Source organism: Sphaerulina musiva (assembly GCF_000320565.1).
Source record: "Sphaerulina musiva SO2202 unplaced genomic scaffold SEPMUscaffold_1, whole genome shotgun sequence".
NCBI lineage: Eukaryota > Fungi > Ascomycota > Dothideomycetes > Mycosphaerellales > Mycosphaerellaceae > Sphaerulina > Sphaerulina musiva.
The window spans coordinates 3,990,271-4,012,607 of record NW_016017383.1 but is presented as its reverse complement, the minus strand read 5'-3'; the positions used below and the strand labels follow the sequence as shown (position 1 = coordinate 4,012,607).

Genomic DNA, 22,337 nt, shown 5'->3' with positions numbered 1-22,337 from the left:
CCAATTCTGCAGCTAAGGTAATGATTGGCCGAGCCGTCACCCACTCTTTGGGAAAGAGAGCTGCAGGGGTGTGCACAGTGAGAGTGATATAGAGATGCACGCCGATGGTCGCGCTCGAGCGCCTCGTCAATCCTCTCTCTGTCGCGTTGTGTTCTACTCCAGACAGATTATTTTCTATTCACCCCACTTGTTACTCTATTCACTCCTTTGCAGAGCAGCCCGTACAATCCTTGCCTCTTATTATTCTTAATTACCTCATATCCCAATCACTATGCAGTTCCCACGCTCCTTGTTGCTGACGCTGGTCAGCGCTCTCGCTGCTTACGCTCAGACCGCGACTGGCCCAAATGCCTTCACAAATGTTGGCCTTGCTGCCAAGGCTGGTGAACCACTCACTCTGACCTGGTCAGTGGGATCGCGATGTGGAAGACTTTTTTTTTGAATGGCCACTTACTCTCACCAGGAACCCCACCACTGGAGGCACGGTCTCCCTCGTCCTCCGTAACGGTGCCAGCAACAACCTGAACGCAGGCACCACAATTGCCTGTGAGTGAATGTGTCCATCCAGAATGCCGGATCATAGCATTAACAAATCGCAGCGAACATCGAGAACAGCGGCTCGTACACATGGACTCCAGATAGCGATGCCGTCCGTGGCTCGGACTACACCATCCAGATTATCAACGATCAGAATGATGAAGAAGTCAACTACTCACCATACTTTGTGCTGGACAGCGACAACACTGTGGCATCTACCACTGCGGCGTCGTCAACAACATCTGTCGCACCTCTTCCATCCACCATCAGCACTGCATCTCCCACAAGCTCTGGAATGACCACCAGTATGAGCATGAGCAGCAGCAGCATGAGTGGCTCCAGCTGTAAGTTCATGTCCATATCCTCCGTCTTGCATCGTCAAAGAGTCCAATCCCGGGTACCTATGCTGACATTTGTCCTCGATTCTGTAGCATCCATGACCTCGACCCGCACTGCTTCATCCTCCAGCCCCAGCCAGACCAGCAGCGACGGGTCCCAGACGAGTTCTGGTGCAGGTGCTCGCGCGACCGCAATGGTTGGCATGCTTGGCGCTATCGCCCTCGGCGCTATGGCACTATAGGCGTAAGCGAGAAGCTTGGGTTCGGCTCGAGAGTGTCTCGTGTCTTATTGTAGAGGGCGATGAAGCAGAAGAAGCGGATGAAACGAGGACAGGGTTTTCTTCAACATGTATATATGTACATATTGCACATATTTTGGGACTGAAGCGAATTCGACACGACAGAAGGGCCCGTTCGTTCATGAGGTGGCAATCATGATGACAGAATCTCTGGGATGAGAAATTACGGAAGGATAGAGACAGGTACAAGTTTGGATCTGAGAGTTGGGATGCTTTCGTTCTTGTTGATAATGATGACTGGAGTTTTTCTTTTATAAAGGTATCGTTTTTTCATGAGCTGCGGTCAAGTTTGCCGTTCCAGTGTTCCAGCTGTGGTGGGTCTGGAATGCAATGCACGACGGGAAGAAGAAAAGTAAAGGTGGTGAAACACGACAAGCGCGCCTTGCAAGATCCGCTGTCATAGCTCGCGGTGAGATTGGATAGGTACCGTAGGTACTAGGTAGGCGGATTTGCATGTACGCATGTCATTGTTCGTGTCCGACTCGGCAGAGAGTCTCAACCAGACTTGAGAAGCTTCACAGATCACATGTCCCCTATGCCTGTGGAGCTTGTAGAAGAATGTTGGTTGCGTATGGGGGTATACTGTAGAGGATGCCAATGGCAAGTTCACTGTGCGGAGCAGCATACTGGCAGCCCCAGTGCCGTTGCATGGAGCTGACGGTCCGTCGGGCGACGTAATATCATGGTTACTGCTGCCTCTAGCCTGGATAGTGTATATCGCTAGAGCTCTTTATTTGTGATAGAGGTGCTGCGTCATGCCGTCCAGAGTTGGCAACATCAGCATCTGAGCTGAGCAACAAACGTGCCAAGAGTGGGTAAAGGACGAACTTCTCGCTGCTGCTACCGAATGTGACATGCACAGTTTGAATCAGGCTTCTGTTTGTATGCAGCCTGGTGTCGGATTCGAAGCATTGCGAGGTTGATGTTGACGTTGGTGGAAGGGTGTGGCAACATAGTTCATGGGCCGAGTTTTAGTCCGGGACTTGACTACAGCCCAAGAGACACCCCGTCGGAGCGACAGAGCGCTGGGCAGCAGCAGCACCATCTTTGGTTCCCACGCGCTACGGAGGCGTCCGCTCTGTCCATCTCGGTCACCACTCACTGCTGTCTCTCTAACTATTCAGCAAGCACTGCGTGTGCAAGATGCCCTTTGTCGACGTGGTCCGCGCGCTTTACGACTACGCTCCGCAGAGTGAGGAGGAGCTCGAGGTCCGGGAGGGCGATCTGCTCTTCGTGCTCGACAAGAGCGACGATGACGATTGGTGGAAGTGCAAGAAGAAGGCCGCCTCAGACGACGACGAGGAGCCCGAAGGCCTGGTGCCCAACAACTACGTCGAAGAGGTGCAACCCATCAGCCATGCAAAGGCGCTGTACGACTATGCTCAACAGACCGACGAGGAGCTGAGCTTCAAGGAGGACACGCGCCTGGACGTATACGACGAGACTGATCCCGACTGGACGCTGGTCGGACATAATGGCAAATACGGCTTTGCCCCTGCCATATACATCGAGCGCGTGGATGCAGCGGCGGCGGCGGCGGCGGCACCAGCAGCCTCAGCGCCGCCGCCAGCTCGAGTGCTGGCACCTGCTCCGCCGTCTATACATGCTCGCCCACCCCCGGCCGACGACGAGCCACTCCCCGGTGAGGCTGACTATGTTCCGCCGGCGTCACCACAGTCTGCTGCAGGCAACCCGGCGGCTGCTCTGGCAGGCATCATCGCACAGAGGACCGGTGGTGCTACTGCTTCTCCTTCCACGGATCGAGGACTCGCCTCTCCTGCTAAGCCCCAACGGCCGGAGTATACACCCGAGCAGAGTGACGAAGAAGCCGCACCGTCCTTGCCACGTCGCCCGCCGTCGCAGGCTATGTCTCCAACCTCGCCTGCTCCGCTCCAGACCCAGTACGCATCTCGTCTTTCGCCAGAGCCAGCCGGAGTACTTGCGTCACCACCCTACAACCGAGCTGCCCCCGCGCCATACGACGACGATTATGCAGACGAAGTGACCTCAACGCGAGGCTTCCACCTCTACAATGTTCATGAAATGGTGTCGCACATGGGAAAGAACAAAAAGATGCCCACCACTCTCGGCATCAATATCGCCAAAGGCATTATCATGATCAGCCCAGAGAAGAGCAGAGACGGTCCGAGTAAGGAGTGGACTGCGGAGAAGCTCACACATTACAGCATCGAAGGAAAGCATGTATTCGTGGAACTGATCAGACCGAGCAAGAGCATCGATTTCCACGCTGGTGCAAAGGATACTGCCCAGGAAATTGTTTCTGCGCTTGGTGAGCTAGCGGGTGCAGTGCGACAAGAAGGTCTCAGAGAGGTATTGGCTGCGAGCGCTGGGACCGGTGGAGGGCTGAAAAAGGGCCGGATGCTCTACGAGTTCATGGCCCAGGGAGATGATGAAGTGACTATGGCTCAAGAAGATGAGGTTATCATTCTGGACGACGCGAAGAGCGAAGAGTGGTGGATGGTAAGGCGCCTAAAGAATGGCAAAGAAGGCGTGGTTCCCTCTTCGTACGTTGAGGTCACGGGTACTATATCGCAGGGTGCTGAGACAATCACTGGTCTGAATGCTGCTCGAAGCACTGTAGAGCAGAATCGTTTGGAGGAGGAACGTCTTACGAAACAAGCTGCTCGGAAGGACAAGAAACGTGAAAGCGATGTTATTCCTCCTGAGAGGAACAGCAGCCTGGCTGGAGACACGCGCCGCACATCGATGCGTAGTTCGGACAAGCGAAGCTCGAAAGACCAGCCAAAAAGCAAGCCAAACGCAAGTCGAGTGAGGACGTGGGAGGATCGCAGCGGCACTTTCAAAGTAGAGGCTGAATTCATCGGGCTACGTGAAGGGAAGATTCACCTACACAAACTTAACGGCGTTAAGATCGCTGTCCCGGTGTCGAAAATGGCCGTCCAAGATCTTGAGTATGTCGAGCGTGCCACGGGAGCAAGTTTGGATGAAGATAAGCCGCTGTCCGATATCAAGCGGCGAAACACACAACGACAAAGGGAGCAGAACGGCACACGGTCAGCGGCAGGTGCTAGTGTGCAGAGGAAAGAAGACTACGATTGGTTTGACTTCTTTCTGCAGTGCGGTGTTGACCCACATATTTGCGAGCGGTACGCTGGGTCGTTCTCGAAGGACAACATGGGTCCCGAAATTCTTCCAGACGTGAATTCGCAGCTGCTACGCACGTTGGGTCTCAAGGAAGGGGATATTCTCAGGGTGATGAAGTTTTTGGACAACAAATACGATAGACACCTTCAAGTGGCTTCGTCAACAGGTGGAGCCGAGAGCTCCAATGGTGGTCTGTTCGCTGGCCCCGGCGGTGTCCTGAAGAATAACACCAGGAAAGGCAGACCTGCGCCTGCTGTGCAAACGAATGACGTCGTTGACGAGAGCACTTTCAAGGACAAATCTGAAAGCGCGGGTGTCAAGACGCCGCTCGCAGACGCGAAGTCCGGGTCAGCATCTGCGGGTCAATCGAATGGCTTCGACGACGATGCCTGGGACGTGAAGCCTCAGCGAACGCAGACGCCTGCATCGGCAGTGACGCCAACTCCAGCGCCTGTTCAGGAACCAGCTAAGCCCTTGATCAACGACGATATTGCTTCGCTGTCTATATCTGCTCCTCCGTTGCAGCCAACGCCTGCTCCACAACCACAACCTGCTATGCAAGCTCAGCAGCCTGCTCAAGCTGCTCAAGCTGCAGCACCCCCAGTCCCACCGGTAGCAAATCAGGCCATCTTCGATAAAATTGCTTCTTTGGCACCTGCTGCTCGTCAGCAGCAGCCTCAACAGACCGGGTTCCAGCAGCCTATGCAGACTGGTTATCAGCAGAGTACTATGCCGCGACAAAGGCCCGCGGCCCCGCCCCAACAGAACGGAGGGTCTTTCAGCATGCCACCGCCCCCGAGAGCAGCCTCGGCGCCAGGCTTCCCGCCTCAACAACAGTCTTCGTTCGGCCCACCGCCACTACAGGCGCAGCTCACCGGCTACCAGCCACAAAACCAGGTGCCACAACAGCAGCAATTTCAGCCAATGCAGCCGCAACAAACCGCATACCAGCCGCAGGGCTTCAACCAAGTGTTTCCGCAGCAGAACAGTATCCAGGCGATGCAACAGAACTACCCTCCTATGCAACCTCAACCGACCGGATTCCAGCCTCAGAGCCAATTCGGTCAACAATACGGCCAGCAATATGGACAAGGGCAAACACCTTATCAACAACAACCAGTCAACGGCGCGCAAACCGGGTCTCCATTTGCAGACCCGCCTCGACAACCCTACCAGCCAATGCCGTCGGGACTCTCGAATTCCTTTACCGCGCAACAGACTGGGTTCCAGCCGTCTTTTAACATGTCACAGCCCACCGGCATGAACGGGTATGCAACTCAGCCTGCGCCTTCTCTTCCCCCTCAACAGACTGGAGGAGTCTTTGGGCCTTCTCAACCCCTTTCTATACCAGCTGCGCCACTCGTGCCTCAAAAGACTGGACCGCCGCCTCCAGTTCGCTTTGGCTTGCAACCCGGAGCTAAACCTCTGATGCCTCAGCCCACAGGTAGGGCCAACTTGTCTAAAGCGAGTAAGTACACTACATTTCACGACTACGTGTTTTGTGCCACGAGACTGACCATTACTTTCAGCTCCGCAAAATCCATTCGGCTTCTGAGTGTGATCACTGGTGATCGTTGTTTATACCATGTGAAACAGCTATAGAATGGGTAAATGTACATAGTGTACTACGTTTGCTATAATATCTGCAAATAAAGAGTGGCTTTGGAGCCGTGATTTCAGGGTGTAATATGCTGGGGGCCATTGTTGTCGCCGTTGTCGTTGTATTGCGATGTCTAGGTACCTGAAGTCTGTGACGGAGACACTTTAGGTAGGCCTGCAATAGAGGCAGCAGGGCATTACATGGCTTACAATGACAGCGACAATTTAGTGGGCAAGAAGACCTAGTACAACGCAAGAATGTGATTGATCAGTAAACACCTACTACATACTTGTATACCTTAGTTAAGAAGGAATCAAATTTCAGATTCCAGAGTTCAGAGTTCAATCGTGGTCAGAGCTGTGTAGGGAAGTGGCGCCCTGCGTCGGCCCGGTTTTCGCTTATCGACCAGTGACGGAAGCTCAAATTCAGCATCATCAAGTGCTACATCTTCCAGTTTCCTTCCACTTCTCACGATTTTGGAAATGTTAATATGTCTGACATACAACTCTACCTCTTCGAGGTGGACAAGAACAAGGCCGAAGCCTCGAGAATAGCGGCCGAGAGCGCTGACAAGCTGGACAAGAAGCAGCTCAAACTAATCAACCTCATCACAAGCCTCGAGGAGTACATCAACAACAAAGATGACAGTGCTGTTCGTGGCAAGACGGTGGCATATCTTGCCGATGTGCTAGAGAAACTCCCACCCAAGACGCTTTCGCTGCAGGAGCGCCGATTGCTGACGGACTTCATTCTCGGAAGAATTCCTGGCGATGTCGCAGGTATAGGCGCCTCCGCGCGAGCACTGCTCGCTCTGGAGGAACGAGGGAAATGGGATACTGAGACTGTACAAAAAGTGATGCGGACTTTTCTGGACCATACGACTCCGCTACGGCAGTTCAAGCTCCAGACTGAACGTTTCCCGGTTGTCCAGCTGATCGACCTCTTGCTGGCAAAGTATCGATCTGCAATCAAACAGCTGAACGATCAAGACTCCGAGCTCATACCAGGGATCGTGTCGTATTTTGAAGGAGAAAAGGATCCCAGGAACCTCATGATTGTTTTTTCACTTCTACAGGTTCCGATGGCGGAATGGGATATCCGGGCCTACGCGCAAGACATGTTTGACGCAGTCTTCAACTATTTCCCCATCACGTTCAAGCCTCCACCCGACGACCCCTACGGCATCACAGCCCAAGATCTCAAGGACAGGCTCCGCGACTGTATCGCAGCCAACTCAGACTTTGCCCCGTACGCTTTCCCCGCCCTTTTGGATAAATTGGACTCGACTTCAATGAACACAAAACGAGATGTGCTTCACACGATACAGGCTTGCACCATCAGTTACTCAATCAACACCATCAACTTATATGCTGTTCCCCTATGGGATGCTTTAAAGTTTGAGATCATCAATGTGCAAGAAGAGGACCTTGCCGAGGAGGCGCTAAAGGCTTTGGCATTGATTGCTGGCAAGCTAGGCGTGGCCGAGAGTCCACTCAATGCTTACCTGCGACCTGTCATAAAAGAATGCAACGAACATCTTGAAGATGCGCCTACCAAGCAATCACAGGGAGCTGGGCGCATCGTTCTCGCTGTGGCGAAGGCCGGTCCTCTCGTAGCCGACAAAATTGCCAAAGGCATGTTGCCAGTATTGTTCTCATTGTATGCCTCCTCGGCCTCTATCGCAAAACGGAGAGGCTTGTTGGAGGTCTATAACAATCTGGTTCAGGCTTATGGTGAGCTGCAAGCCAGTGGGAAAGAGCCTGCTCTGGAAGCCTTGCAAGCTTTCCTCGATGAGGCACTAAACGCCATGCTGCACGCACTGGCCAAGGCGCCGAAGGCAGAGGTGTCGTTCCGCCTAACCGCGCTCAACGGCCTGATACAGCTGGTCAGCGTCAAAAGGCTTTTATCTGAAGAGAAGGTGGGCTTGGCGGTAAGAGCGATCAACGAGGTAGTGCTTCATGAGAAGATCACTGGCCACGGTGACATCCGGGCTGAAGCCATTGCTGCGCTCTTGGAGCTCGCAGCTGCTGTGCCGGAAACAATTCGTAACCAAACTATCCCGGCATTTATGGTTGAGCTGCCGGATCAATCGGACGACAGACAGACGTATCGACCCGCGCTGGAGGCTTTCGCGCAGCTGAGCCACGAACAACAAATTTTTGACACGATAGTGCTCCGGCTGAAGAACAAGCTAAAGGCGGCACAAGCGCAGGAGGCTACAGGCACATTCCAACGAGATCTGCTCCTCGCCATACTCTACTGCTTCACTCGAGGGTCTCCGCTTAGGGCAGAAGATGGCAGCATCAGAAGCGACTATTATACAGACTATGCCGAGCCTATGATCAAGCAGTTGCGCGAGACCTCACCGGAGGGCAAAGATGATGCCACTGCTGACATTGTTGGTCGTCTTGCAAACCATATACTGCGCCAGCAATCGCCTCACTTCCAGGCTACAGTATACAACACGGACCTGGAGTGGCTGTCGCCATCGACGGCGTCCACACCAGAGGAGTCAACTAGACGCGTTAGCGAGCACGCACCCTTCGCTCTCTATTACTATGCTGCTATCAGGCCAGAGATCGTGGATCCTCAAGACATTATGGCGACCCTCCAAACCCAATCAAGCTTTCTCTTGAGTACACCTTCCAAGGCGAGAGTCAACGTTGCGATCGTTCGCCACCTGTCCCTTTTGGTCAATAAATTCCTGGAACCAAAGAGCCTTGAGAACTCAGTGCAGCTTGCTGGAATCGATGTCCAGGCCCTACTTGCGGATCACGAAGACACAACCAAGAGCAACATAGCTTTTGCAGTTCTCAAAGCAATTATGGTGCAGGGCAAATGTGGTGCTCTCACTTCAGCGTACTTGCAAACGCTTCTAGAAGTGCTTCCCCGTGCCGATAAGTCGTTTGCGAGGAGATTTGCTGGGCTGCTAGCACCAGACGACATTTTGTCCAAAGATAATCACTGTGCCATCACAGGACTGTACAAGCAGCGTGCATTCAACCAGCTCGTCAGACCTATCGTTGAGCGCGTCCAGGTGGCAGATTCGTCTGCCAAGATCAACTATCTCACTGCCATGTCTGGTGTTCTGCAATGGCTGCCGTACTCGGTCATTGAACCATCTCTTCTCAGCCTACTACCGCCGTTGCTGCAGTGCATGGATCTGAGAGATGCTCAGGACCAAACAGTCAAATTCTCTACGCTGGTCATGTTTGAGTCTCTGCTCATGCATGATCCTACAATTGCCGCAGAGCACTCTCGCTCGCTGATCATGCGTCTGCTCGATGCGACTCAAGCACCAGACAACGAAGCTCTAGTCCGGTCGAAAGCTTTGAGGTGCTTGGCACTGATACCGAAACAACTGAAGCAGGAGGCGGTGATGCCGCATCGACGGCCGGTGGTGAAGAAGCTGCTGATGTGTCTCGACGATAGCAAACGAAGCGTCAGGCTTGAAGCAGTGAAGTGCCGGAGTGCTTGGTTGGCGCTGGAGGAGGGCACCGAGGATGATGAGTAAGGAACCTGGAAATGAGTGTGGAAACACTAGGAGGTACCACGCGATCCTTGTTGCACTGGCGCGCGAACACATCGCGCACAGCACAGACTTTCGTTACACCAGCATGATTGTGTCTTGGGTCTTGCGCACGTGGAAACTGCTGGGCGTTGATAACCTAGTCGATAGCTCGAAGAGGTAGTTCTATTCTATCCGAATTTAGAAGGTATCGTAACTTAGCAGAGAGCTAGGCAAGCTTTTAGCCATCTCAGCCACAGTTCCATAGCCATCTTGTGATGACAACATTTCAACATGAAGCACATCATCACAGGCCGCGCATGATGCATCCGCTCCATACTGACGAGAGCTCCGACGTACCGAGACAGCTGCACATTTCCTGCGTATGCCAGTGTGAGAAGGTGTCGACAGCAGATGCAAAGGAAAGCGAAGCCACCAGCGGTTCAGGACGAGACGCGTGTCAGAACGCAACGGGCGGCACCACTTCCTGACCAGCACGGCATTACCACTTCGGATGGTGACCCCAGGCACAGCCCGGAGCATGGCTATTGCAGCAGATACAGGTGGAGGTCACGACAGCAGTCCTCTGGAATCCTCATCCTCACCACCACCACCAGCAAAGCGCTCGACGCGGCTGTCGGGAGAGTCTTCCGCGGACGAGCACACAGCAATCATCCGAAACGGACACGAGGCTGAATACGGCGCCATCCAACGAGGCACTAACACGGACAGTGGTGCGCAAGCTCGTAACAGAAAGAGCGGCGGCTATGGAGCAGCTCATCCACGGAGCGGCGATGCGGATGCGGATTCCGCCAGTACAGCACAATTACAGGAACCGAACAACAACAACAACAACAGGACCAGCACCAGCACCAGCACCAGCCACGACGACCACAGCAATAGAGACTCTGGGGTGCAGGAGCACGGAAGCTGGTGGAGGACGTTTGTGGATAAATATGGTAGCGTCGAACTCGACAACAAGGGCAGTGTCGCACGAGACCATCTCGCTCTCGAACGCACTTTTCTGGCGTGGTTGAGGACTTCGTTGTCTTTTGCTTCGATTGGCATTGCGGTTACGCAGCTCTTTCGTCTCAATACTTCTATTCAGTCTGGATCGGGGTCGGACCCGGGGAAAGCGGATACAACTGCGAGGTTGAGGTCGGTAGGAAAGCCACTGGGGGCTACGTTTATTGGGATATGTGAGTACATGGTTGCGTCTGATGATGCTGTCGAGGTCATTTGCCGACCAACGGCTGACCTGTGCAGCCATCCTCATCTTGCTACTGGGATTCCATCGCTATTTCGAAAGCCAACACTACGTGATTCGTGGCAAGTTTCCTGCCTCGCGAGGCTCTATCATCATCGTGACTGGCGTGGCGACAGCCTTGATCGTTGCCAGCCTGGTTGTTGTCGTAGCTATCGCACCTGCTGCCTTCGAAAGGTGAGCCTTCTCATCTCGAAGAAGAGCACCACCTCGAGCCCAAAAACATGATCACAGCCACCTGCTTCTCTGCTGGATCGAGTCCCAACGCTCCTATATCCCCTCCGACCCCGGCAACTTCCTCCGCAACCTCTGAAACTCCCCCTGGAAAGACAATGACGGAGCGTCTCAACGACATCTCTGGTGTCATCAAGGTCCAGGAGAAATCCTTCGCTGAGCTACACGTCCGGCTAGCTCACCTGACAACAAGAGTTGCCAAACTTCGCGGTACACTCAATCATGAATCGAATCGCTCGCCAGTCAAGATTCCTCCCATATCGTCACGAAAAGCTGACGTGTTGTATCCTCCGGAATTTGGTATACCTGTTGTGGAAGGGCGGTGTCGGAGATTGTGTCAGCAGCTAGGACTTCCGAAACTGGAAATCCCTGGGTCGGGCTCGCTGTCGAGTCGAGGGCGTAGCAAAGAGCCACGGGCGCTTTGAAGATATACAGCATCTATGTAGAGGGAGGTTGATCATGCATGATGTGCCTTCGCGGTCTGAAGCTTGAGAGGCGGGAGTTGCTTTATATCCTGGGAGAAGAAGATGAGACCGTGGGTCTGAGAGATGAGGCTGAGGTCACTTGGCATAGAATTGAAAATATTGTCAGTATAGGATCCGTGATGCATGCGCTGAATGCACAACAGACATCGCTGCACTCCAATGTGCAGGATGAGAGAATGAAGAGTAAAGGGTGGAACAGAGAGCCTCGAAAAAAAAAAACAGTGTAAGAGGTCGTGTTATATTTCAATTCCATGCCCATCCATCAGATCAGCTCTGAAAGGAATCATTCAGATAATCCACAAACAGATGGCGTATGCGAGCTTTACTCAAACTATGCTGCCGATTCAACGTGATGAATTGCCTCCTCAACCGCTGCAACTGCGGCAGCGAAGGCGCCGTCACAGGCAAATGCACCACCAACCCCCCTTCCACCTGCTCCTCCTCCTCCTTCTCCTCCTCCGCCGCAGCCGCGGTCCCCACCACCACCTTCACCTCCCCACCCCCTTCCCCCGCATGATCTTGCAACCACGCGGTAATGCCCGCAATCACGTCGGACGTCGTCTTATCCAATTCATACAAATACCCTTGCTCCGCAGCGGGTTTGAGGACGGTAGCGGCATTCTGTCGCACGATTTTGGCTTGTCCCGAGGAGCCGATGAGGGCTTCCCAAATGGCTTCGTAGGGCCCTTCTGCGTCTTCGAAGGGAATGGTGAAGAGTGGGGAATCCCAGCGGTTCATGCCGTTGGGTTCTTCGTAGCGGAAAATGAGATTTTCGAAGAGGGAGGGGGAGTAGCCTTTTTTTTCTGCTGGTGCTCCTGCTCCTGCTGTTGATGATGTGGTGGTGGTGGGGGATGAAGAGGGCGAGGAGGAAGAGGAAGAGGATTTCAATGCCAATTCGTTCAATTCACGACACTTGTCTGCCGGGGTACCGATATGAACGACACAATTTGTCGTTTGTACAGCTTTGGCTTCACAATAGAGTTGATAGCGAAATCCTTTGATGTAATTCATCCCATCTGCCACGACAATGGTATCTCGATCGAGCACACGCTTAATGGCCGACGACAGCGTGGCGCGAGCATCTTTCTCCGCGCGCGCAGCGGCATAGACTTCGCGCGAGAGGCCCAGGCGAGTGTCGTCAATGTGGTGGATTTTGAGGCGTTTCACTCGCGGCTCGTGGGATTCGGAGATTTTTTGTTGCAGGTTTTGAATCAGTTGCGTGCTTCGGAAGGTCTTGCCGCTGGATGGGTAGCCCGAAATGAGAATCAGCTATAGTCAGGTAGGTAAGTAGGTAGGTAGGTACATGTAGGCAAAGAGTCAGTGATCAGCTGATGATGATGGGCGCGCTGGGTGGTGTGTGTGTGTGTGTGTGTGTGCGGGGAAGGCTTACAGGCATTTTCTTTCGAGAGAGTCTGCCCCCCTCCGACAGGCGTATCGTGGTTCGCTAAGAAGATGTTGTACGGTATACTACTGTGGTAGAAGTTCTGGATCGGGTCGGTAATAGGTGGAGGAGGAAGAACTTTGCGGCGATCCCAATCAGGTTACAGCAAGGTACATGGAGGTACATGGAGGTAACTTGGTACTTTTTCGGCAAAACACACGAGTTCCGACGAGAGCTCGGTGCACTCATAGCACTCACTGGTCCACTCTGGACATGTGAGATGATGAGATGTTGATTTTGATGATGTTGATGATGTTGATGATGATCATGATTGTGATGATCATGATGATTATGATGGGTTCCAGGTTCCCAAAGTCAAGCTTGTTGCTTGTTGCTTGTTCCCATTCATTCGCCAATTTCGCCCGATCTTCATCCAGGGACGGCGCAGATTCCATCTATTATGCTTTCGTCACGAGTGCGGGGAGTTGGGGAAGATCCGGCAGGTCACACATGTCACAAGTGCCAAGTGCTTTTCTCAAATTTCTCAAATATCCTTGCCCATGGAACTGGAGATACAATACAGTACTTATTACATGTCATGTAGGTGGAATAGGTGGAATCCGACAGGTACATAAGGTACTTGTACACAGTAGGTAATCAGGTACATGTACCTGTATAATGTATTACATATTTATTATGATATGACGACCATCACCACCAGGTCCACCACCACCACTACCACACGCTACGGCGACTGAAGGCATAAAAATGACATGCTCCAATATAATATATCCATGATATAATGATACCTCCCGTCCCCATACATCCTACCAAGGTACTGTACTCACTCGATGCCCGCGCTCACCCGCAAGCTTCACTACTGAGACTTAGGTACTCTAGAGTCTACCTACTCCTGGCAACTGGTGTGATTAAGGTACGCTGCCTCCGCTTCCGCCAACCGCTGCCTCTCTCCGGATTGCCTTTATCGTAATCACCGAGAGCCATCGCACTTCTCGGTCCTGTCGGCCCTCCCGACCACCAACTCTTGTTTCGGCATAGGCTGGTTGGTATCACTTGCTGTGCTTGCGATACAACTCCCGTCGATCAGCCACTTTTCCCCAACCTAAGCGTATAAGCACCTCTCTAGACTGATTTTTAACAAATACCTGCCTGACCTACCTCCTACCTATCCACCTATCCACCTACCTACCTACTTGCCTACCTACCTACCTGCCTGCCTGCCTACCTGCCTACCTACCTACCTACCTGTACTGATCCATTTTTGCCACATCAGCATACGACGAGAAACTCCTCGGCCACGCTTCACGACCTTGCAACTAGGTACCTACCTGACCTACTTGTACTCTCCTCTGCCTCCGAAGCATCACGAGCGGAATTGCTCCGTAGCTGTTGGATCACTTGAAATCGACCTGTTCGATTTTCTTCGATCGGCTGTTGCTCGACAAACTCTATTATTGCGAAGCCGCTGCAAGGTCGACAACGTGCGAAGCTCGTCGGCCATAAAGAACTCGTCCTCGGCACGAAAAGCACCGTCGGTGCTTCCTTGCAGTGTGCATTGCCGGCTTGTCAAACTGGTTGGTCTCTCTGGTTTTTCTTTTTAAGAACCAGCAGATATCTCCACTTCCAATCCCTTCGCCTAGGAGTGGGGTTTGATATCCGAAAAATTCGATCAACGAACGACTTGAGCATTTGGACTAGAGCTGGCATGATGGATTCGAGGCAGCAACAACCACACCAACACCACCACCACCAACAGCCATATCAACAACGACCTCTGTACCCGCAACAAGCAACATCCTCATCTGCGACGTCTTCGGCCTTCCAAAGCTCCAGCTCGCTTGCCTCACTATCATCGATCAATAGCACGGCCATGTCTCAGGTATCGCATTTGGGCGTCCCGTCTTCGTCAGCGCCCTTGCCTTCGCCCTCGGCACAACAGCCTGCAAGCTATTTTGGATCACAGCCATCACATATGCAGCAACAAAGAATGTCTTCACGACAACAGCAAACATCCCATGTTGGCCAGCGTCCTGCTGGAGGGCCTTCAGAGACGGCGCATTTCCTGCAAGACTTCAATCTGATTGCCGAGGCCGCCAAACGCGCCCAGATGGCGTGTCTTTCACGGGACCTCGGCGACGTGGGATTATGAGGCGCCGGAGCGGCTTGCGGCCGAGAACGCGCTGAGCATGAGCACCTGCAAGCGAGTCGTGACAGACAGCGACGAGAGATATCCACACGGTTATGAGAGATATGTTTTTTTTGTAAGAATAAAGGTACTGCAGAAGACGCTCTGTGATGGAAGCCCATACCATACGCACACTTCAGAAGTGGGCGCAATACATAGTTCTATCGTGCTCCTGTGCCCTCCTCTCCACGTGGCAAACGAAATGTGCTCCGCGTGGTATCTCTGTACGAACTTGTGGTCTGTTCGGCATGCACGAACCAGGATATATGCACGGAGAACCTTTTTCTGCCGATGCTGATGATGCTGATGCGGATGCTGATGCGGATGCTGATGATGATGCGGATGCGCGATGGCCGATGACATGCCGCGCTTTCCACTCACTACTGCCGCTGGGCGGGTGGCCGCCGACTCGCCAATGGGTGCAAGCGTCCATTGGGATCGTCAGCAGGCTGTTCTCGGTCAGGTAAGTATGCTGCACTCAATGTCAGTGAGGCAGAGATAGAAGGCTGTCTTCTCATACAGACAAGACCATCTTGCACTTTTGAACAAAAGAAGAAGGAGGAGAAGCAGGAGGAAGAAGACAGAGACCGCCGGCCGGAACGAGAGGTATGAACTATGAAGAAACGGAGAGACGGCCCACCGACGGACTAGCGTCGTTTCTGCCCATCCCATTCCATTCGTTCCATTCGTTCTAGGTAAGTCCCGATCCACAGCACGCACAGCGGCGCCAGCACCCACCTGGGCACCCTTCCACCTGCACCCGCCTTGCGAGTTGCGACCTGCTGCTGCTGGCAACTGCGACTGAGCCATTGCCCTGCACCATCCACGCCAGCGCGCCGACGTGTGGGCATCATGAGTTACAACCAGTATTCGGGCTACGGCGGCAATCCCTACGGCGGCGACCAACAGAGCTATGGCGCAGCGACTCCCTACTCCACCGACGCCGCCAATCCCTACGCCGGCGGCTACGACGGGCAAGCGGTGGTGAGTGAATCCCCATGCCTTGTGCGCTCCAGTGGGTGGCGGAGTTTCCATGCGCGCGGGTTGTGTACGCAAGAGCGAGAAGGCAGAGGGTGATGCGAGGGGGCGAGGCGAGGCGAGGCGCAACATACATGGCCTGCGCAGAGCGGTGTCAAGGAAACACAAGCTGACGGCGACAATTTGACAGGCCGCCAACCCGCAACCCACCAGCACGACCGATGGCAACACTTCATACGCACCAATTGCGCCGCAAGCGGGCCAGAATGTGCAGTATGTCCAGGCTGGGCCCAGCGTCATGTCCAACTCCGACTTCCTGTCGCGCGTCGAGGCCGTCAAGGCGGATATCCGCACCCTCACCACGCACGTTGGCCAGATCGCGTCACTGCACCAGCGCGCCCTGTCCTCGCCCGATGGCTCCTCTTCCGGCCAGCTCGAATCCATGATCACCCAGACCCAGGTACTCAACACATCGATCAAGGACCAGATCAAGTTCCTCGAGACCGACGCCGTGCGCAGCAAAGACAATCAGGTCAAGAACACGCAGGTGGGACAGCTGAAGACTAGCTTTACCAAGCAAGTGCAGGAGTACAGAGTCGAGGAGGCCAATTACGAGAAGCGCTACAGAGAGCAAATCGCGCGCCAATACAGAATAGTTAATCCGGAGGCCACCGAAGCTGAAGTCCAGGAAGCCTCAAATGCCGATTGGGGCAACGAAGGCGTCTTTCAAACCGCGTTGAAGACGAACCGTTCTGCTACTGCCAACACCGTCCTCGGCGCAGTGCGAGCTCGACACAATGATATTCAAAAGATTGAAAAGACTCTCATGGAACTCAACCAGCTTATGGAAGACCTCGCAACCGCAGTCGTGCTACAGGACGAACCTATCATGCAAGCCGAGCAACATACTGAGAACGTAAAGAAGGATACCGAAGCTGGCAATGTACATCTCGACAAGGGCATCGAGTCTGCTCGGAGAGCACGAAAACTCAAATGGTGGTGTTTCTTCATTGTCCTCGCCATCATCATCATCCTAGGTCTTGTTCTCGGGCTGTACTTTGGTCTGAACAAGAACTAGACTTCGGAAAAAATAAAACAAAAGAAAGCACACAGGCCGGTTTTTGGGGCAATTGGAATCCTGCCGGTGTTTTAATGACTAGAGAAACAAACATCCCTTTTCCCGGCCGAACCTGGCAAGCAGGCAGGACAGCACGGAGATTTATTACTCTTCTTCTTCTTCTTCTTCGACATCAGTCCCGATGTCGTGGCCTTTTTATTTTGTGTGTGTGGTCGTTAGACTTTGTACAGCTTGTATGAGAGAATAGTGTGGGGAGAGGGAGGGAGGGGGAGAGAGAGAGAGAGAGAGAGAGAGGAGGGAGGGAGAAGAGAGAGAGAAAGCCACAGCGAGTGAGAGAAGAGAGAAAGGGCAATGTATTTGGAAGATGGAAGAAGCGCTGGAGACGATACCATTAATGCAAGCGAGAGGTGAGAAAATTGAGCTTCTTGTATGGAGATATTGAAGTGGGTCTCATCAACCAGTCCTTGAGTCCTTTGCTGCATTTGAGCATGTCATGTCTTCTTCATCCTCTTCTATATGTGTCCTGGTAGTAGGCAAGTTCTTTCGCTGCGTGTGAAATCGTACTGCCAGACCGAGCGCTCGACCTATTCCTCCTGGCTCGTCTACTATTTGACCTCTCCCTCTTTCTCTCTCTTCCCGCCCTTTTCTCTCTCATGCGTTGAAAAGCAAAACTGAAATCTAAATTCTTCTAGTTGGTAATAGATACTATCATCGTGCACAATGCTCTCTACCTTCCACCGCCACAGCAGCAACCGCCACCACCACTGCCGCCAACTCCACCACCTCCACCAACACCACCACCGCTACCATTAGTACCTCCTGACGCCGCACCAGGTGGCTCTTCGCCATGATTATGGTGGGACTGTGGTACCGCATCCAGATCCAGATTCAGATAGTCGGCAATGTCTAAATGCGCGCCTCCATCGTCCAACACAAAGTCGGGCTCCAGGACAAACGAGTCAAAATCCGTGGGTATCATATTGGGCTGGTGCTCCAGATTAGCAAAGTCGTTCGTGTAGGCATGTTCAGGCTGGAATGTGTGGTCTCCATTGTGGTTGCTATGGTGGTGGTTATTGGTGGTGGTGGTGGTGGTGGCGGCGCTGGGATTGCTGTTGTCGACAGAAGAACCGCAGCAACCACCTCCATTCCCTGCTGGCTGCCGAATTCGCGCATGCGCCTGTATACCCTCGCTACCATCGTAGCCTGATGATCGAGGTACTTTGCGCGGCTCGGGAGTGGTCTGTGGTTCTCGAGCATGCTTTCGGCCGCAACATTGTGCCCAGCTCCCGTCAAATGGGTTTTGAAATAACGGTGGACAGTTCTTGCAGTTGCAGCCACCATACCCGCAGCTTTGACATATCGCCGAAGGCAATCTATACGTGTAGAAGTCGGACTGCAGTTTTTCGATGTTGAATATCGAGGACTGCGTCGCAGGGAGGGTCGTTGGAACGACCGTAGCGTGGGTTGCGTTCTGGTCGCCCGGCACGTCAAACGCTTGAGGCAGTGCTAAATCATGCAGCGGTTGTTGCTGCGAGTACGACAGCTGTGCTATTGGTTGCGGCGATCCCAGGGGCGGAGCCGAAGACGTGGACGTTTGACAACAGGGTTCGGGACTGTTACCAGTGTCGGAGTAGTGTTGCGGATAGTCTATCGGTGCATGAGACACATCGCCGCCCCATGTCAATAGATCGAGCGGTACGTCGGGCAGTGAGTGCCGAGGAGCGCCGAGACCCATCACGCCAAAGCGCGGTGTCAAAGACGACGACTGGGGGGTGAAGGCATTGTATGGAGATGGCATGATCTGTGGCGGCATGTTTGGTCCTGGGGTGCTGGGCACGCTCATCACGCCAGCTGGATTGGGCATCACATGGCCTGGTGATGGCGATATGTGCTGCACAGAAGCACTGGCCGCTTGCTTCGTCTCAAGATCTTCTCGGGTTGGGCAAAACTCAACGGTAGGCTTCTGCAATGCAAACAGGGCGGTCCAGTGGTCGGGTTCGATCAAACAGCAATACCGTCCTTGCTCATCACATCGACATTCCCCGCTACGCTTTTCGCCCTTCTTGGCCTTATGGGGACATGCTGATGTTGCCACGACACATTTGCAGCCTCCCGTGGCTCCATAACGGCATGTGCATGAGTTGGAGGGCCTCCCTGGGCGTTTGACAGTCCAGAAGATCTTGTTTCGGCAGACTGGAATACCGCATGCTGTAGTGCGATGGCCTCGTATACATGACATGCATGCCACTTTGCACACTTGGTTCGTTCTTGAGTCAACGACCTCGATGGTCTTGAAGGGCTTCTCACTCCCTGAATCCATTCTCTCCGTACCAGACAGAGCTTATGACTGGCTACCGCCTCCGTTGGCTGAAAAAGGTCAGCAATGGGTCTCCAGTCGCCCGGCCGGAGATCGGGGCACGGGTCCATCGCGCTGATGGACCGCAGCTATTACCGATCGTTGCGTGCCAGCACCAGTGCGTGTAATTTTCACTTCGCACTCGGATAAGGCTGTATCCAGGAACGAAGGGGTATGGCTCTGTGGGACTTGAACGTGGGAACTGACCTTTAGAATCTCTCTCTGCTTCACTGAAGTGACATGGCGTTCTTGCGTTCGGTGTGTCTTTGAGCAAGTTTCCGGGAGCATCCGAGAGGGTTTATCCTTATTGTGGATGATTTTGGGACGAGGTACTACGGCGTACCCAAGAGTTTCAGTTGTCGTCGTCGAGAGGCATATCCATGCCCTGGAGAGAGAGAGAAAGGATCAGGGCCGGGTATTCAATTCGGTAGTCAGAAAGGTGTCGGCTAAATGTGGTGCAGTCAAGTTATTAGCAACATTCACGCAGCAAATCCGAAGTTTGTAGAACTAAAGGCTAGCGCCTGCTTACCTACTACGAAAAGGTGGCGAAAGCTCTTCCTTCCTACCTCTGGTTCTCGGATTCGGCTTCGGAGTGCACGCCCAAAGTGATGCTCTCCGTCGTGGTGGTCGAGCAGGCGAGTTCGTAACTTAAAAGTGTTGTAGTTGTTGAGGTTGAGGTTGTGGATGTCGGTGTTGTTGTTCTTGATGTCCGTCGAAAGTCGGCTTTGCGCTGGCGGCCCGGCTTTTGCTGCCTGGAGAGACTTTTCTGATGGCCCCGACGGTGCGCTTTCCAGAGATTCCTTGACCTGACGGACCATGGCCGACTCCGATGGCGACGAAGATACAGTGGACTGGTTCCAGGAACCCGAGGGATATTTTAGAGAAGAAGCCAAACCGTCAGAGGTGCAGCATAAGACGCTTAGCGGCGAAATCCTCCACTTGCACTTGACTTCTCGAAATCCCCTCTGGGTAGGCAAACAACATGCAGGCACGTCGGGCGAGTCACTAAATGTGAGATAGGGTCACCTCCTCTGGCAAGGAGGACGAACAGTAGCCGATTTTCTGGAGGCGAATAAGGATGAGTATCTTCAAAACAAAACTGTCCTGGAACTGGGAGCAGGGGCGGGACTGCCAAGTCTGATCTGTGCGATCAATGGCGCGAAGCAAGTAGTAGTGACTGACTATCCAGGTCAGTCGGAGGGCACCATCTGTTCCATGCCCCCGCCAGCTACTGACTGTGCCTGTGTCCAGACGCTGATCTTATCGAGAATCTCCGCGCAAACATCAGAGACTGTGCTGCGCTACCAGCAACATGTGACATCGTAGCGAAAGGCTATCTATGGGGAGCTGAGACCGCGCCTCTGGTTAATCATTGGGATACCTCTCAGCAAGGTGTTGGCTTTGATCTGATCATTCTGGCTGATCTCCTATTCAATCACTCGGAGCATGCGAAGCTCCTGCTCAGTGTGCGACAGACGCTAAAGCAAAGGCCCGAGGCACAAGCGCTGGTGTTCTTCACACCATACCGACCTTGGTTGCTGCAGAACGATCTTGCATTCTTCGATCTCGCTCGGAATGATGGTTTTGTTGTGGAGAAAATACTCGAGAAGGTGATGGACAAGGTCATGTTCGAAGAGGATCGTGGGGTGAGTGTTCTGGAAGTGTCCCAACTCGGATTGATCGATGCTGACTGCTGCGTAATGTGCAGGACGAAATGCTTCGGCGTACTGTGTTCGGGTATCGACTACGCTGGGCTGAGATAACCACTCAGAGTCTTGAGCCAGGAAGTTCAGAGATGTGAATCGACGCCAAATAGATCTGTCATCGTGCAGTAGAAAATGTGCAGTAGGTAGAGAAGGGTATATTCATTTTCCATGCCGACGAGTCATGCCACGACGTCAGCCGCTTACTTTACAGTGTCCTCCATATGCGTAACTTCACACGCCTCATGGTCTCAGTCCTAGTAGGAAGCTGCCCCCTTTGCCGCCACCCTGTCCACCTGGCAAATATGTGACATTCGGGTTGTTCGACAGCATCTGTGCAACGTCTTTTTGCGTCTCAATTCTTCGAATCTGGATCAAACCATCGCCACTCTTTGCAACAGCCTTCGAGATGACCTCGGCGGCCTCAGATTCTCCCTCTGCACGGATAACGTTTGCTTGTCGTTCTTGCTCAGCCTTCTCGACGATGAAGCGAGCGCGCTCGGCCTCCTGTTGTGCAATTTGCTTCTCCTCCACAGCCTTGGTGAACTCGCGACCGAAGGTCATATGTGTTATGCTGACATCCTCCAGTGCAATGTTGAACTCCGATGCACGTTTGAGTAACTCAGCGCGAATGCGATTCGAGACCGCCTCACGCTGTGTGATGAGCTCCGCCGCGTCGAACTGTGCGACTATCGCCTTGAGCACTTCGTTGCCGATGGAAGGTAGGACACGCTCATCGTAGTCTTGTCCCAAGTTCTGTAGCAGTTACAGTTAGCTCTCCTCAAAATCTTGCACTGAAACGAAGTTCTGGTGCTCACCTGGTATATCTTGGGGAGTTGCTGCACGTCGGGGCGATGCAGCACTCTGAGCGTCAAGCTGACCATCTGCAAGTCCTTGCTGCCGGTTGTTGTGCTAATGTTGCGAGGCTTCGTCCGGACGTCGAACGTGATGGCCTTCTGTAGCCATGGCACCAGGAAGTGTGTTCCCTCGTTCACCACCTGGTTTGAGACTCCCTGCAGCCGGTCGAAGATGACAGCACGAGTACCACCCTTGACATCGTAAATGGATGCCGATGCGAGGGATAAGACGCCTGCAGTGGGAATTGCCCACTTGTAGACACTGTTGAGTGCGTTGGCTGCCATTGTGCAGGCTCGTGGGTGCGATGGCGAATGACTTGTTGGTGAGATGGGAAGGTTTACTGTGAGCAGTCGAAGCAAAGACGTTTCCGAGAACAGTTAGCGCAC

General features: G+C 53.3%; 10 protein-coding genes across 10 annotated transcripts; 7 read left to right on the top strand and 3 right to left on the bottom strand.

Annotated features, from left to right (window-relative positions):
• The first annotated feature begins 138 nt into the window (after positions 1 to 138).
• Positions 139 to 1,434, top strand: SEPMUDRAFT_146608 (uncharacterized protein). The gene is made up of 4 exons (XM_016903764.1): positions 139 to 405; positions 464 to 546; positions 600 to 881; positions 969 to 1,434. The coding sequence occupies exons 1-4, from the start codon at positions 272 to 274 to the stop codon at positions 1,115 to 1,117; spliced, it is 648 nt and encodes a 215-aa protein (XP_016765763.1). The 5' UTR covers positions 139 to 271; the 3' UTR covers positions 1,118 to 1,434.
• Positions 1,435 to 2,078: 644 nt separating this feature from the next.
• SEPMUDRAFT_78118 (uncharacterized protein) lies at positions 2,079 to 6,176 on the top strand. The gene is made up of 2 exons (XM_016910184.1): positions 2,079 to 5,768; positions 5,830 to 6,176. Exons 1-2 carry the CDS (start codon positions 2,318 to 2,320, stop codon positions 5,853 to 5,855), a joined length of 3,477 nt encoding a protein of 1,158 aa, XP_016765762.1. The 5' UTR covers positions 2,079 to 2,317; the 3' UTR covers positions 5,856 to 6,176.
• A 214-nt stretch (positions 6,177 to 6,390) lies between these two features.
• SEPMUDRAFT_78114 (ARM repeat-containing protein) lies at positions 6,391 to 9,626 on the top strand (the record flags this gene model as incomplete). The annotated part of the gene is made up of 2 exons (XM_016910183.1): positions 6,391 to 8,396; positions 8,556 to 9,626. The coding sequence occupies 2 exons, from the start codon at positions 6,391 to 6,393 to the stop codon at positions 9,412 to 9,414; spliced, it is 2,865 nt and encodes a 954-aa protein (XP_016765761.1). The 3' UTR covers positions 9,415 to 9,626.
• A 100-nt stretch (positions 9,627 to 9,726) lies between these two features.
• Positions 9,727 to 11,599, top strand: SEPMUDRAFT_146606 (uncharacterized protein). Its single transcript, XM_016903763.1, has 2 exons — positions 9,727 to 10,607; positions 10,675 to 11,599. Exons 1-2 carry the CDS (start codon positions 9,923 to 9,925, stop codon positions 10,851 to 10,853), a joined length of 864 nt encoding a protein of 287 aa, XP_016765760.1. The 5' UTR covers positions 9,727 to 9,922; the 3' UTR covers positions 10,854 to 11,599.
• Positions 11,600 to 11,621: 22 nt separating this feature from the next.
• Positions 11,622 to 12,849, bottom strand: SEPMUDRAFT_146605 (chromatin associated protein KTI12). The gene is made up of 2 exons (XM_016903762.1): positions 12,782 to 12,849; positions 11,622 to 12,660 (listed from the first exon to the last, which is right to left on the bottom strand). Exons 1-2 carry the CDS (start codon positions 12,785 to 12,787, stop codon positions 11,659 to 11,661), a joined length of 1,008 nt encoding a protein of 335 aa, XP_016765759.1. The 5' UTR covers positions 12,788 to 12,849; the 3' UTR covers positions 11,622 to 11,658.
• Positions 12,850 to 14,011: 1,162 nt separating this feature from the next.
• Positions 14,012 to 15,148, top strand: SEPMUDRAFT_146604 (uncharacterized protein). Its single transcript, XM_016903761.1, has one exon. It carries the CDS (start codon positions 14,499 to 14,501, stop codon positions 14,940 to 14,942), a length of 444 nt encoding a protein of 147 aa, XP_016765758.1. The 5' UTR covers positions 14,012 to 14,498; the 3' UTR covers positions 14,943 to 15,148.
• Positions 15,149 to 15,725: 577 nt separating this feature from the next.
• Positions 15,726 to 17,326, top strand: SEPMUDRAFT_122973 (t-SNARE). The gene is made up of 2 exons (XM_016901815.1): positions 15,726 to 15,962; positions 16,147 to 17,326. Exons 1-2 carry the CDS (start codon positions 15,831 to 15,833, stop codon positions 17,032 to 17,034), a joined length of 1,020 nt encoding a protein of 339 aa, XP_016765757.1. The 5' UTR covers positions 15,726 to 15,830; the 3' UTR covers positions 17,035 to 17,326.
• A 902-nt stretch (positions 17,327 to 18,228) lies between these two features.
• Positions 18,229 to 19,815, bottom strand: SEPMUDRAFT_58245 (uncharacterized protein; the record flags this gene model as incomplete). Its single annotated transcript, XM_016909462.1, has 2 exons — positions 19,598 to 19,815; positions 18,229 to 19,401 (listed from the first exon to the last, which is right to left on the bottom strand). A coding segment is annotated over exon 2 (1,125 nt), but the record flags the coding sequence as incomplete, so codon positions are not given.
• A 229-nt stretch (positions 19,816 to 20,044) lies between these two features.
• On the bottom strand, positions 20,045 to 22,267 carry SEPMUDRAFT_122971 (putative prohibitin). The gene is made up of 5 exons (XM_016901814.1): positions 21,914 to 22,267; positions 21,099 to 21,851; positions 20,642 to 21,036; positions 20,411 to 20,579; positions 20,045 to 20,359 (listed from the first exon to the last, which is right to left on the bottom strand). Exons 1-2 carry the CDS (start codon positions 22,233 to 22,235, stop codon positions 21,337 to 21,339), a joined length of 837 nt encoding a protein of 278 aa, XP_016765755.1. The 5' UTR covers positions 22,236 to 22,267; the 3' UTR covers positions 20,045 to 20,359; positions 20,411 to 20,579; positions 20,642 to 21,036; positions 21,099 to 21,336.
• On the top strand, positions 20,045 to 22,267 carry SEPMUDRAFT_160854 (uncharacterized protein). Its single transcript, XM_016907912.1, has 5 exons — positions 20,045 to 20,359; positions 20,411 to 20,579; positions 20,642 to 21,036; positions 21,099 to 21,851; positions 21,914 to 22,267. Exons 1-4 carry the CDS (start codon positions 20,207 to 20,209, stop codon positions 21,189 to 21,191), a joined length of 810 nt encoding a protein of 269 aa, XP_016765754.1. The 5' UTR covers positions 20,045 to 20,206; the 3' UTR covers positions 21,192 to 21,851; positions 21,914 to 22,267.
• Positions 22,268 to 22,337: the final 70 nt, after the last annotated feature.

Coding starts and splice junctions, on each gene's coding strand:
- SEPMUDRAFT_146608 (XM_016903764.1), top strand. CDS start 272: ATGCAGTTCCCACGCTCCTTGTTGCTGACGCTGGTCAGCGCTCTCGCT. Junction 547..599: donor CGCAGGCACCACAATTGCCT/GTGAGTGAATGT, acceptor AACAAATCGCAG/CGAACATCGAGAACAGCGGC. Junction 882..968: donor CAGCATGAGTGGCTCCAGCT/GTAAGTTCATGT, acceptor TCGATTCTGTAG/CATCCATGACCTCGACCCGC.
- SEPMUDRAFT_160854 (XM_016907912.1), top strand. CDS start 20,207: ATGGCCGACTCCGATGGCGACGAAGATACAGTGGACTGGTTCCAGGAA. Junction 20,360..20,410: donor CTTCTCGAAATCCCCTCTGG/GTAGGCAAACAA, acceptor AATGTGAGATAG/GGTCACCTCCTCTGGCAAGG. Junction 21,037..21,098: donor TGTTCGAAGAGGATCGTGGG/GTGAGTGTTCTG, acceptor CGTAATGTGCAG/GACGAAATGCTTCGGCGTAC.
- SEPMUDRAFT_122973 (XM_016901815.1), top strand. CDS start 15,831: ATGAGTTACAACCAGTATTCGGGCTACGGCGGCAATCCCTACGGCGGC. Junction 15,963..16,146: donor GCTACGACGGGCAAGCGGTG/GTGAGTGAATCC, acceptor ACAATTTGACAG/GCCGCCAACCCGCAACCCAC.
- SEPMUDRAFT_122971 (XM_016901814.1), bottom strand. CDS start 22,235: ATGGCAGCCAACGCACTCAACAGTGTCTACAAGTGGGCAATTCCCACT. Junction 21,852..21,913: donor GCAACTCCCCAAGATATACC/AGGTGAGCACCA, acceptor TGTAACTGCTAC/AGAACTTGGGACAAGACTAC.
- SEPMUDRAFT_78118 (XM_016910184.1), top strand. CDS start 2,318: ATGCCCTTTGTCGACGTGGTCCGCGCGCTTTACGACTACGCTCCGCAG. Junction 5,769..5,829: donor GGCCAACTTGTCTAAAGCGA/GTAAGTACACTA, acceptor CATTACTTTCAG/CTCCGCAAAATCCATTCGGC.
- SEPMUDRAFT_146606 (XM_016903763.1), top strand. CDS start 9,923: ATGGTGACCCCAGGCACAGCCCGGAGCATGGCTATTGCAGCAGATACA. Junction 10,608..10,674: donor GGCTACGTTTATTGGGATAT/GTGAGTACATGG, acceptor TGACCTGTGCAG/CCATCCTCATCTTGCTACTG.
- SEPMUDRAFT_146604 (XM_016903761.1), top strand. CDS start 14,499: ATGATGGATTCGAGGCAGCAACAACCACACCAACACCACCACCACCAA.